Raw genomic sequence first — 13355 nt, forward strand, 5'->3', positions numbered from 1 at the left:
ATGATGAAGTTTATACATATAAAAATGAATTATTTATTTTAAAATTTTGATAAAATTTGATTAACAAATTATTTTTACAAATATTCTAAACAATTATTTTAAAAACTATTTTTTTTACTTTAAAATAATTATCGTTGGATAATTTTGTCAAAAAATGATAATTATTTTCTTAAAAAAATCTGATAATTATAAATGATAAGGGGATAATTTTTTTTAAATGGTAAATGATAATAATTTTTATAAATAATAATTATTTTTTAAATAATTATTTTTATAAATGTTACATGTTTTAAAAAATTGTAAATAATTATTTTTTACAAAAATGTGGTTTAATAGATTAAATTTGAAAATTTTAAATAACAAATTGAATTAACCAATAACACTGTAATTTGAATGCAGTAAAATTCATTTTCTATTTCTTAAAAAATATTTATAAAATTTCTTCATTTTTTTTCTCATAATTTTTTAATTCACTTAGTTGATGTAAATTGTTTGATAATTTTTTTATTAGATATTTTATTTATTTTTTTATCATTATAAAAAAATTATTTTACTTATAAATAAATATTATCATTTAATATTTGATATTTTAATAGTATTGTAATATTTGATACCTAATTATTATCATTAGAATTTTATTTTGTTCAATATTTATTAATAATTTTCTTTGACATTATATTGTTCGCTTTATTTATAAATTTATAATTAAATTAATAAATAATTTTTATACTAAATTTAAATATTTTTAATAAATTAATTTAATTTATTAATATTTTATTCTTTCTATGGATTTTTCAAAAATAATTTATTATAATAATAGAATATTAAATTTTATTAATAATCAAATTAATATATTATATAAAAATAATAATATTTAAAGAATATCTATAACCTGAGATAAATTTTTAATATTATTAATTTTAAATTTTATTATAATAAAAATTTATTAAATTTTTATAAATTTTAATATTTAAAATTTTAATTAAATTTATAATGTAATCTATATCTAAGTTAGTAACATATAAACAATAAAAAATCAAAATTTTGAGATAAAATTATTTAAAAATTTTAATTTTGATAATGTTAAATTATTAGATAATATTTTTAATTTAAAAAATAATAAAGTTTCTACAAAAAAAGAAAATACTTATTAAATTTATGTAATAAATTATTCATTTTATCGCTCAATTAATCTTAATAAATTTAAATTAAACTTATAAAGGTTAGGATTATAATCTACTCTTTATTAAAGATAAATTATAATATTATTTAATTTATTAAATATAATAACTAATAATAAATAATTTTAATAATAAATTTATTTAATTTTTTATAGTTAAATTTTATAAAAACTGAGTTAATTAAAAAAAAATTATTTATAAATTTTTACAGAGAGATTTATTATTTAGTCCCTAAATATTACTATTATTATCAAGTCAATCCTTATATTTTTATAGATTTATTAAAACATTCTTATCTTTTCTCTCCGTCATCGATAAAACATTCTTATCTTTTCTCTCCGTCAACAAAACAACCCTTCCATCTATTTTTACCATTAAAAATATAACAAAACACTAAATTTGCTCCCTTCTCCTCCCCCTCTCCCTTTTTCTTTTTCTTCTCTTTCTTCTCCTTCTTCAATTCTTCCTCTTCTCTCTCTTTTTCTTTTTTTTTTTTCCCTTTTAAAGAGGAGGGAAAAGGAAAAGGGAAATTATTTTATTGAAGGAAAAAAATAATAAAAATATTTTAATAAATTTGATAAAAAATAAGAATATTTTAATATATCTAAGAAAATATAAGTATATTTCAATAAATTTTTAAAAATGTAAAAACTGACTTATTAATAATCACAATACTCAAAAACTAAATAAAAGGTTTTATTTGAAAGTAAAATTAGATTTTGAAATTTTTTCTCTCATTTCTCATTTATTTTTAGCAAAAAAAAAAAACGGAATAATTACTTCATTGATAGAGAGAAAAAATAAGTATATTTTAATAAATTTCTGAAAATGCAGAAACTGATTTATTAATAATGACAATATTTAAAAACTAAATAATAAATATTTTTTTTTATAATTATGCCATATATTAATTTAATTATCAATTGCTTTAAATTTTAGACTTTACTTAAATATATCTTATCATTATTTTTATCGCTAAAAATTAATAAAATATACTTATAAATTTATTTTAATGGTAAATACATTTAAATAAATCTAAAAATTTTACTTTTTAAATTTTTATTTAAAAAAAAAAACTAATGGAATTGTTAGTTATCTGACACATTATCGTTACCATTATCTGCCACGTCATGGTACAATTATAAATTTTTTTAAAGTTTAAAATTATTCTTTTACTGTTTCGTTTAAATTAAAATTTATAATATTAAAAAATAAGTTATATTATTATTATACTATATTTTTTAATTTTATCAATGATTTAAGTACACTGATCTTAATTCAATTTCAAATTAACCATTTTTCAAGTTTTTTTTAAATCACTCTAAATTTAAAAAAAAAAACATAATTAACAATATAGTTAGATTTTTTCCTTAATGATATGATTAAGGATACATGATTTAGGTATATTTAATTATTTTTTAGGACCATCCTAAATTGAGTCTAGATAAATTCTATATACAGTTGTCGAGAAGTTTTAGCTTAAACAGTAAAAGGAAGGAAGAAAGAAAGAAAGCAGAAACAGGATTAGCCTGTAGGACCTCTAGAACTCAAAATAATCGAATTGCATGTGCTACACAGACCTGACGTAGCTAAATGGCTCATCACTAACCAACTTCTACCGTCTGATTAAATGATTCTGATCAGTTACGGCTCCACCTCCACCTTACATAGTGTCTTCTTTAACTTCTTGTTCCTCATTCTTAAACCACCACCAATTCCATTGGCCCCATTTGCCTACATGCTTCAGTCCCTTTCCCAAATACCTAATTTCACATACCCACACCAGCTTAACGGCTACCTCTTTTTTTCAGATTATTTGAAAAATTCTGAGCATTTCTCAGTTACCCATGAACATGGGCAAATGGGTTGTTCCATTTTTCCTTTTTTTTTTTTTTATAAAGCGTGAGAGAACCACTGGAGGACGGTATAGTAAAAAAATAGGAGAAAAGAAGAGAGCATTAATGGAGAAGATGAGGCTAATAAATTTTGGTTCTGATAGTAGAGAGGGTAAATTAATTGCTTGCGTTAATCGCTGCAATTGTCTGTTCGTCCTCTCTCTCAGACTGCCTTCATTTCTGCCCTTCTCTCTCTCTCTTATCTCCTGCAACCCACTCACCCAGATCCCATTTAATGCTTCTCTCTCTCTCTCTCTGGTGCAGTAAATGCATAGCTGAAGGTGGATGGCGTATGAAAAAACAGAAAACAAAAAGAACAAAGAAGAAAACAGGCAGCCATAAGACAAAACCATGGTTTGTTTCTTGAGAGGCCAAAAATGAAAGCACTAATTAGATGACAACCCATCAAGTAAAAACTGGCTTGAAATAAAAATATTTATCTTAATTTTCATTTTCTTTCATAAACTTAGCTTCTTGTTGAACTCAGAACTGAGTTGAGATGGGTGCTCCTCAGATGCTTGTGCTCCTCCTGTCTGTGTGCATTTTGAACTAGTAGATGACGCTGATTGGGATCTGGCTGCTGGTGGTGGTGCTGCACAAACTGGAATCACTGACCTAATTTGAACTGCTGGGGCAATCCTGTGAGGGTGAGAAACTCCAGTGTAAAGAGGACTAGCCATGTGAATTCTTGAGGAAGTTTTTGCACTTGGACGCCCAAACATTCTATTATTAATAATGTGGCTCGAATCCTGCTGGGTTGTGCCAAGTTTCCCAGCATTGGGCAGTGGAAATGGCCTGCATATAGAACTTGTACTGTTCTTTTCAATGAGTTTTCTTGAGGCCCCCAGCCATTCTTCCTCATCCCTTTTATGCTCTTCCAAAGGAACTGGAACCTCTTGCATTTTCACTTCTTCTTTGCCCTTGACCTGTGTTGGATGGATGCTTCTGGGTGAGTTTGGTGGCAAAATCTTTGAAGCTGTTCTAGGTGGGGGTGGAGGAAGGAGAGACACAAATGAGCTTGGCTTTTGTATTGAACTGTCTAGTGCAGAATCCAATAACAAATCCAAGAGCTTCCGATGTTGAAGCAGCATAGTTTTATTGGTGATGGAGGAGGAAGATGATGCAGAACTATTAATGTCTCTGTAACCCCTCACCATTCTTCTTTTTGCCTGCCCATGATCTCTCTTCCATGGTTGTTTGTATTCATCTCTGGATCTAAACTTTGAGAGGACTTTAACCAGAACTGCTTGATCTTGTTCTTCACGAGCTTCTAATTCTTTGTTTGTCAAGAATTCCAGGTTAGACACTGCACAGAAATGCACATTAATCATGCAGAAAAAATACCAAGTACTTCAAAATGAGAGCATGTCCAAAAAAGGGAAAGAAAATTTTACTTCTTTTCAAAGCAGACCAAGCTGCTATTGCAGCATTTTTCTCTGCTTGTTTCTTTGTTTTTGCTGACTCTCCTGTGAAATTCATACCAGCAAGCTCCACAGTACAAGTAAAAGTTGGGACATGACCAGGACCTGACCTTACAGTAGTATATACAGGGAGATTAAGTCCAGCTCTATGTGCAGTTTCTTGAAGGAGGTTTTTGTAAATTCCAGTCTCATCCTTGATTAAATTTCGACAAAGGGAGAACAAAACCCTAGTCATTACATTGAAGACAAATGGGCATGCTCTAATCACTTTATCAAAACTAAGTAAAGAAACTTACAAGAACCCTTGCTGTTAAAGACCTTGATGGGCCTCTGGAAGAAAGAACATTGAGGGCTACTTCAGCAGCTGCATGCTCTGCCTGTCTCAATGTAGTGCAGTAACTTGGGCTTTCAAAGATCTCACCATTGAAGTTCACAGAAGCTTTGAATCTTGGTGCATGATCAGGTCCTTCTCTAATGCAGGCATAAGAAGGAAGATTGAAGCAGCTTCTTTGTGCAAGTTCTTGAAGCTGGTTCTTAAACATATCTGCCATAATAAAACACACCAATCAAATCTAAATGCATTCATATCATTACTGCCAATCCAAAAGGGTGAGTGACAACAAACAGAATAGAGACAACAAAGGACTTGGACATTAACCATGTAAGAGTTGATAAATTAAGACAAAAGAATTATCACGATACTCACCTACTTCACCAGAATTTTCTTCCTTCTACATTGGCTTGAGAGTTTCCTTTTCTCAATACAGAAGAATCTCACTTATGTAATGAAGAAAGAGAGAAGAAAAAACTTTTGTTATTATTATAAAAAATAAGGTAGTCAATGGAACTTCAAGCTCAGCTTTAGTTTGGTCTAGAATTTAATAGCACCTCTCCTCCTCTCCCCCTCTCTCTCTCCTCTTAAAAAAACATACTGCACAATTTTCTAAAAAAGAGATTAATGTGAAATATGGGTAAATTACAAAAAAGCCCCTGATTTTTTTAGTTGTAACAGTGACAGGTTTGAGGTTTATTGTGCAATAAAAAAACACATATCCTGTCTTTTGTGTTGACCAGACAGTTACCTCTGTAGTCCCTACCTTTGACTTTGAGGTATTAAAATGTAATTTTTTTTGCTACGGAATCCCATGTGGTTGTGTCCATGTGAACCTGACTAGACATCAGTAAGTCTTCCCTGCTTTTAACAAACTTATCTCAGAAAATCCAGTCCCCTTTAGGCATGTGGCTGAGTTCAGTGGATTGATGCCTAGTCAACTTCCACCCTCCTAACTGTTACCGTAATAAATCCATTCCACTAGTTTAATATTGCTTAAATTAATTATTTGTTATAAAATAAAAGAAAATTATAAACAATAATAAGAGTACACAGAAAATTTTGATAAAAAATGAAAAAAAAAACTTTGAAAAATTAATAAAAAATTATCATGTTCATAATAAAATTTTCAGAAAATGATATGATAAATAATCATATTTATATATATAAATTTATAAATAATTAATGAAGAAATAAAACAATTTTAATAAAAAAATATAAAAATTTGTTTTATTAATAATAACATGGTCATGAAAATATATAAATCATAGTTCGATTAAAAATTATATATATAATAAATAGATTATAATCAAATTAAATAAATGCAATTCTTTTATTTATAGGAATACAAAGATCTAATGAAATAAATTTACAAATTATAATATTGAATAATTATATAATATATAATTGTCTATTTAATATAATAATATATGGTATAATTTTTCTACTTTTAAAATTTATTTATTTATATATATAATTTTTATTAATTTATTATATTATATAAAATTAATTATATAATATAACGGTGATACAATTTTTCCGCTGCACTTAAGCTCCTTGATTCTAGCTAGGAGCAACTAGAATCATGAACGCTGGGCAGCTCTTCGGCCACTCTTTTGCTTGTTCCCTCTTAGCTATCGGGTGGATTTATTTTGGGCCATAAAATTTCTTGTGTAAATTTTGTTCTTGGGCGTCTAATAGACCTTTTCTTTTCAAGTCTATTTAGTCGTAATGGGTCTATGGCACTGCTTTGATTCTATTTATTAAAACTTTTGATTTTAAATAATTAAAATTTCTTATGATCTATATACACTCAATTAATAAAATATAAAATTTACTTTGATTTTAACTTCCATTCATTTGTTGGCCAAGCATATATATCTCGAATAAGTGTAAAATTTTTCATAAGTTAGTTTTTTTTTTTTTCTTTTCTTTGAGGTAGCCATAATTTTTTTTTTTTCTTTTCTTTGACGTAACCACAGGACAAACTCTGAAATCTACGCACAATGTCAATTCAGTCACAAAGATATGCATGGATAGATCTGAGTTTCATTAGAGTCATAACTTAAACACTATGTACAACACTCCTGAAAAGGGCTCGGAAATGCTGCGGCCATACCATATTGGCACAAACCAGGGGAGGCCATCCCCAAACTAAACCGAAAGTGGGAGTACTACTGAAATTGATGCTTAAAAGGGCAAACTAACAAAAAGAAAAAAGAGGAAGAGGAGCTGTCATCAAGAGAATTGCTCTGCAAATAAATGATGGCATGCCCAATTTAGGTTTGTATGCCCCGTTCATTAATCCCCTTAATCCACCAATCCAAATGCAACTTAATTCGGAGTCAGAAGAGTGGCACCGTGGCAGTCAAACTTTCCCTCCCCCTACTTGAGAGAGGGTCACAGAGAAAGAAAGAGCCAAAACAATAGTGACTGATTACACAAGTGAAATAAAATAGAATCAGATGCTAACTAATTCCACAAATACAAAATAAAAAGAAAAACCTTGAAAAAAGAAAAGAAAATAAAAACGAAGCACTCTCACTCATAAAGCAGTCAAACCATTTCATCACGCCCCCTACAAGAACAATGGCCAAACCAATGCTTCCAAACATCCGAAGGTCACCCCATATTGCACATAACATAGTCTGGATGCTAAATGGTTAAGCATGGCTCAAATGGTCCCACCTTGTACCCAACAGGTCAAATCCTGACCCTTCTCCTGGGTCGGTTGTAAGAGAAACTTCTGGCTATGAAACTCGGTCATCAGTTGTCAAGTTACCACAGCTACTCCCACCCACATGGTTTGGTTCTCCGACTCTGGCAGCCAAAGCAAGAACTTCTGGTGACATGCCCCAGCTTCTGCTTTCTCTTCCCCAGCTAGCTCTTCTTGGATGTATTCCACCACGGTCCCCTTCCTCCACTGCACTCCTGACATCTCGGGATACTTCACTTAATTCACCATCCTTTATGTTCATGCGATCATTGTTTGCAAGTTGCCCTTCACCATGATCTGCCATAGCACTCATATCTCCCCACACCGTTTTCCTGCCCATTTCTATGTCATCCACTGCTTTCCCCATATTAGGACTCATGAAACCTCCACCAACTGGTCGAGTTGGTAATGCAGATTCTCTGGGCACCTTTGCCCTGAAATCATTCTTTGACTGAGGAATACTGGAGCAAAAGATTTCTTTAAAGTTCTCTCCCACACCATTATTATAGGGATTTGCTCTCCAATCATATCGGTATCTAAAATTCTCATAAGTAGTCTGAAAAGCAAGGCAACATAAACTTACATTAACAACTTAGGACAAATACTTCAGTTAAGACACGTGTGAAAATATTTTTATAGATAAAGAAGATAGATTTCTTACCTGATTGGAACTAATTAGATATAAATGGAAGGCAGTAAGGCCACCAACAAACCACATTGATATGAAAGTGTAAACTATTAGAACAATGGAGGCAGGAGTTCTGATCATTGCTTTCCAAATTGATGTGTGCTCCGACACCATGATCTTCCTAATGTAGACCCAGCAGAATGCAAAAACATATATACAAAGAAGGGTTGTTGAGAAGACAAACATGAAGAAGAATCGATAATTTCTCTGCATCAAAATTTTGCCTTCAGACACGTTATCCACAAATTAACAATAAAAGATATTCAAAAAACCATCAAATAACTGCTACAATCATTAATGCTACTTTATATTAATCCCAAGGAGATATGGCCATCAACAATTCAACATGTATCTCGTAATGAATGAACATAGTTTTACATATTAATATAATATTTGACCAATTTCTAAAATGCCTATTGGTAAAAAGTTGCAGGTTATAGCAGAGTTTTAGCTGAAATCAATCAAGCTTGAGTCCATCTAATTATCATGGTCCGTTGGAACATAAAAGAGTGCTTTTGTGAGGAAAGAGGCAACCAAAAAAAACCAAAAATAAAAAACTGTCAAAAGATAACATCAGAACCAGAGGATACTAAATTAGTAATATTTCATCTTTCTCACTAGACATTGGGCTTGGCCCTTCAAATGAGAAATTCCCAGCACCCTAGAATTCATAAGGGATTTACTTGTCTATGTATCTTCCCATTCGATTATAGTAAACATGGTTCTAAACAAAGGATCACTTACCAACCCAATACATTGCCCAACCCAAGGGCAGTGATGGTCAAATCTTTCTACACAGTTGTTGCATATTGAACAGTGTGAACAGCGAGGCGGCCTGTAAAGCATGCAAGTATCACAATACTTAATCTTCACAACCGCTCCATTGACCTCTACCTCCTTAATACGTGGCAAACGCAACGGTGGAGTTTGGCCAGCACCAACATCTGCGGATCCATCAAAGCCTTCTGGTTCTGGAGGATGCGCATTGCGGGGAATTATGCCTGGATCTCTTCCAGAGGTTAGCAGGAGAAGAACTAAATCCTGAGACATCAAACACGTTGGAGTTCAATGCTATGGAACTCAACAATGTCTTGCCTATAAAAGATACTGCAGAGAGGTTTGATTACATATTTCTTTCTTTTGCTTATAAGATAACTGTCTCAAAAGAAACCACTGTCCAAAAAATTAAGCCAACAACTGCCTTGAAGCAATGGTATAAAACATTTTGGGAATACATTATGACGCATAGGGACTTTTGCTAAAATATACACAAGACGGTATACCCACACAAAGAAGTTGCATTTTAAGTCAGATAATGCATGGGTTTTATGTTGTGCTGCATTTTGCAAGACAGTTTTTGTTGCTTGGGTTCTGAGCAAGTTTGAATTAACTAATGGGCCACTTCGAAATGCTTTTCAGTTTGTTCAGATTTGTTGTGCTTTTTTTTTTAACCTTTTACAGACACCTTCAATTTTATCTTTTTTTTTAAAAAAAAAAAAAAGAATATTCCAGGCATTTTGGATTTAGTGTGGAAACAGTAGATCATGCTAGGTAAGAAAATGAGGCACCTATAAACATATCGAATGCAGCATACATGGTTTGACAGGGTTTGAAAGTCGGATAAATCAGAGAAAGGAAGAGGAGGGGGGAGGGGCAGAAACTGCTTACCTCAAAAGAGGGCTCAAACAAGTGCTGCATCCTCATGCTACTTTGGAAAAAAACCACAAACATTTAACAACCTATCCTAAGTGTAACTACCACCAGCCTAACCTACACAAGAAAATAAATACACTAAAGCCTAAAGGACTCTTTTGAAATTGTTTAGCAGTACAAATATTTTAGATATAAAAATAAATAGTTCTATGACCACATATGCATGTCTATTTAAAAGAAAATACATTACGCGTAAGTAATTATTTTTAATTAGCCCCTCCCCCTTTTCCTTTTTGGTGAGATTAGATGCTTAGCTCATAATATGAGTGTCATAGAGAAAGAAGTACTTGCAAAATGTATTACCAACATTTACAGCTCAGAATTCATATCAACCTTCTGAAGTGCCTCTATCTATGAAAACAACTGGAATGGCCTGCTATGATTGACAGAAAAATTAGGCTTCATGCTAATGATATCTAAGGGAATGTTGGCAAGGTTTAGGTAAGCAATTGACTATCTGTCCTTAAAAGGTTCACTCATCCTCTAGCAAGTCACTTCCAAACTTGTGGCAACTCCTGCAAAAGATACTTATCATCTAAGGCCAACTGCAGATTATAACAATTGATTGCACAACTTTTCTATTCAGCTTCAAATAACACAACTAGACATGGAAATTTCTTGTCAATCCCAGCTATTTAACTTACCATTGACTATAATAAATCTAAATTTTATGCACTAATTTCTGTAAGTAAAATGTTTAAATCTCTGACAGTACTCCACCCAAACCTTAAGAACCCTTTTTCTTCCTGCATCTCTCTTGGGCAGGATGTGTCAGACTGACCAATGATGTGGTTGGTGCTCAGTCAGTGAGCTTTAGCTACAATCTGCAGTGATGCACAATAAAATGTAACAACTGCCCATTGTGGGTATAATAAGGATCCCATCCCAGTGTCATGAAAGATCATGACAGTTGTCACTTAATGAAAAAAAAAATCAAGGTAAGTACTATCTCCTTAAAAATGGTACATTCTCTAGCAATAGCCATACAATCTAGCTGCACATATAGCATGAAAATGCAACCATGAAGCAAACTTTCCAGGAAAAATAAAAAGATTTCAAGGAAATATTCTACTTCATGCCTTATTTAGATCCTGGATTCTTCAGAGTTTTACATGCTCACAGATCTGATTAAAATTAATCACACGCCACACTCTTCTAAGTGTCATTATTCCTGATAATCATTACTAGATAGGCAAAAATTCCTCAAATCTACAAATTTTATGCATAAGAAAAATCAGCAGGTGATTAAAGATCTAAAAGAAACATATATTTACTGAGAACTTGAGAGAGAGAGAGAGGGAGAGAGAGGGAGAGAGAGAGAGAGAGAGAGAGAACTCACATATACAGTGAATACAATAGCAACAACCATTATTGATATTTCCAAGTGACCAGAAGAATCATCCATCAATTTTCTAGCAACAAAGATGCAGAAAACTGTAACTGGAGCAACAATCAGGAACATAGTCAATGCCAGGGATCTTGCATCTGGTCCAAATATAAATCTCCCATGAAGAAAAAATTTCTGCAGGAGGACATATAAATCCATTCAGTTAATTGGAAAAACAATTGCAATATCTTACAATTAACATTAAGTTATGACATGCACTGAAGTCTCTACAACAACTTTCAACTGAACTCTCAACTAAGTACAATTTTGTTGGTTTGCCATATGGCATCAGCATTCAGCAAGAGAAAGTACAACAGTCAACAACTGAACTACCATAATTATTATGAAAAGAAAAAAGATCCAAGTCTCAGTTAGCAACTAAAACCTCATTAAGCAATCAAAGGAATTCTTTCCCTTTTCCCTCCTTAGTTCCATAGTGAAAAACAACAAATAAAAAAAAAAGTCTCAAATTTCTCCCAAGTTAACAGATAACAAGAGCAAAGAGCTCTCATAATTTCTGGTCGGTGAACAACCACAAGAATACTAAAAATAGGATTCGTTTCACTTTGCCAAGCAATATCACATCTCATTCCAATTTCAAAATTCCACTGAAAACAAAATGAATACAAGAAATATAAATAAACACAAGGAAGTTAATTCGTCCACTGGATGCTCTCATGGTATCCTAATTTACAAAATGTTAATCAACAAATCAATGTTCAATCAATCTTGAAACGCGTGCTCCCAACTTCAAAAGCAAAACAGATTGAAGATAACATATTCTTAGCTGTTTTCATTAATTCTATCTGATTGCTTGCTAATTTTATACAAAAAAGTGTGAACTGCTCCTCCAAACTGAATATTACCTGGTACTAACGGCTATCACATCCAAAAAGCAAAGTTTTAATAATAGAAAAAATAATGAAAATTTAGATGCTAACCAGTAATTCAACTTCAAATTTATGAGGACATACCATCAGTAGAATTCAATTCAATTCAATTAAGAGCCTGATATGCATCACTTATGAAATGACTTCATACTGACAAAACAAATCCATCTATAGTCTACTAATATTTAGCTTATACGCTCACAAAAAAGAAAAGCTGCCAGGCAGCTTCCCATTGCAAGGAAGCAGGAAAAAGAACAAAGAACTTACATTACTGCCTTTCCAAGTTTGATAGACCCGTAAATCGCCAGACCCGCCGCCAACCAATCCTGGATCGGACCGCTGAGGTGGCGGAACCACGTACATTTGTCTCTCTATATAAGAATAATCTCTCCCTCCTTCTCAATCAGCTTATGGGAAGAACTCTATAAAGCAGAAGCAACACCAGAAGAATAGAAAATTGGAGAGCTTGAAAAGCACTTGGAGTTAATATTTAGGGTTTCATGAGATTCCGGCGAGCTGGGAGTGGGGTTTCTGAGTGTGTGGTGTTTTTCTTTTGGGAGCTAGGGGGTGGTGGTGGAGAGAGAGGGAGAGAGAGAATAGACTGTATGTATCTGGCTTTACAAGAATGCGGGGAGAGTGAGGTGGCGAGTTATGATTGGAAACAGTAAGATTGTTGTGCCAGGCTTGAATGTTTGATTGGTTTTTAAAAGAGAATATGTGGTTTTTGTGTATTCTTACTTGCTGGTATGATAGTTTTACTGTGAGTTGCGCAACACTTGAATACTGACCCATCTTTCTTTCTGTGAGGGAAATAATTTGAAAAAAAAAAAAAAAAAAAAAAAAGAAAAAGTGGCACATCCCTTGAATATTTTATTTAATTATTTTATCCAATCAGTATAATTATATGAGATAATCGGTTATATATCTTTTTTTCCAAAAGATATTCTTTAATTTATATTAAAATTATTTATCAAAAGCCAATAATTTAGTTCATAACTTTTACCACTTTTCTACAATTTTTTTTTTGAGCTGGGGATCGGTGGATAGAAATTTAAATTTATTCTCATTTTTTATATTATTGTTAAAATTGCTATTAAGAAAAGCAATTTATTAAAAATACTATTTAAAAAATA

The 13355-nt window shown here is 31.7% G+C and overlaps 2 protein-coding genes across 3 annotated transcripts; both read right to left on the reverse strand.

Moving 5' to 3' along the window:
• Positions 1–3417: 3417 nt before the first annotated feature.
• LOC110626261 (double-stranded RNA-binding protein 3) lies at positions 3418–5384 on the reverse strand. 2 transcript variants are annotated; one of them, XM_021772065.2, is made up of 4 exons: positions 5204–5384; positions 4794–5041; positions 4471–4690; positions 3418–4382 (listed from the first exon to the last, which is right to left on the reverse strand). In XM_021772065.2, exons 2-4 carry the CDS (start codon positions 5037–5039, stop codon positions 3535–3537), a joined length of 1314 nt encoding a protein of 437 aa, XP_021627757.1. In that variant the 5' UTR covers positions 5040–5041; positions 5204–5384; the 3' UTR covers positions 3418–3534. The 2 variants fall into 2 exon arrangements, with proteins under 2 accessions (XP_021627757.1, XP_021627756.1); XM_021772064.1 differs by lacking the exon at positions 5204–5384 and having other exon boundaries at positions 4794–5048.
• Positions 5385–7081: 1697 nt separating this feature from the next.
• Positions 7082–12841, reverse strand: LOC110627028 (probable protein S-acyltransferase 7). The gene is made up of 5 exons (XM_021773248.2): positions 12490–12841; positions 11285–11467; positions 8977–9273; positions 8206–8439; positions 7082–8100 (listed from the first exon to the last, which is right to left on the reverse strand). The coding sequence occupies exons 1-5, from the start codon at positions 12583–12585 to the stop codon at positions 7579–7581; spliced, it is 1332 nt and encodes a 443-aa protein (XP_021628940.1). The 5' UTR covers positions 12586–12841; the 3' UTR covers positions 7082–7578.
• Between the last annotated feature and the right edge of the window lie 514 nt (positions 12842–13355).

This window comes from Manihot esculenta, chromosome 11, assembly GCF_001659605.2.
Source record: "Manihot esculenta cultivar AM560-2 chromosome 11, M.esculenta_v8, whole genome shotgun sequence".
NCBI lineage: Eukaryota > Viridiplantae > Streptophyta > Magnoliopsida > Malpighiales > Euphorbiaceae > Manihot > Manihot esculenta.

What these genes read in the sequence shown, in the direction of transcription:
- LOC110626261 (XM_021772064.1), bottom strand. Translation starts at nt 5,048, where the DNA reads ATGGCAGATATGTTTAAGAACCAGCTTCAAGAACTTGCACAAAGAAGC. An exon ending in CTTTAACAGCAAGGGTTCTT is followed by an intron (nt 4,691 to 4,793) that starts GTAAGTTTCTTT and finishes AATTTAATCAAG; the next exon opens with GATGAGACTGGAATTTACAA. An exon ending in TTGGTCTGCTTTGAAAAGAA is followed by an intron (nt 4,383 to 4,470) that starts GTAAAATTTTCT and finishes ATTTCTGTGCAG; the next exon opens with TGTCTAACCTGGAATTCTTG.
- LOC110627028 (XM_021773248.2), bottom strand. Translation starts at nt 12,585, where the DNA reads ATGTACGTGGTTCCGCCACCTCAGCGGTCCGATCCAGGATTGGTTGGC. An exon ending in CTATTGTATTCACTGTATAT is followed by an intron (nt 9,274 to 11,284) that starts GTGAGTTCTCTC and finishes TTGATGTCTCAG; the next exon opens with GATTTAGTTCTTCTCCTGCT. An exon ending in ATCTAATTAGTTCCAATCAG is followed by an intron (nt 8,101 to 8,205) that starts GTAAGAAATCTA and finishes CTTGCTTTTCAG; the next exon opens with ACTACTTATGAGAATTTTAG.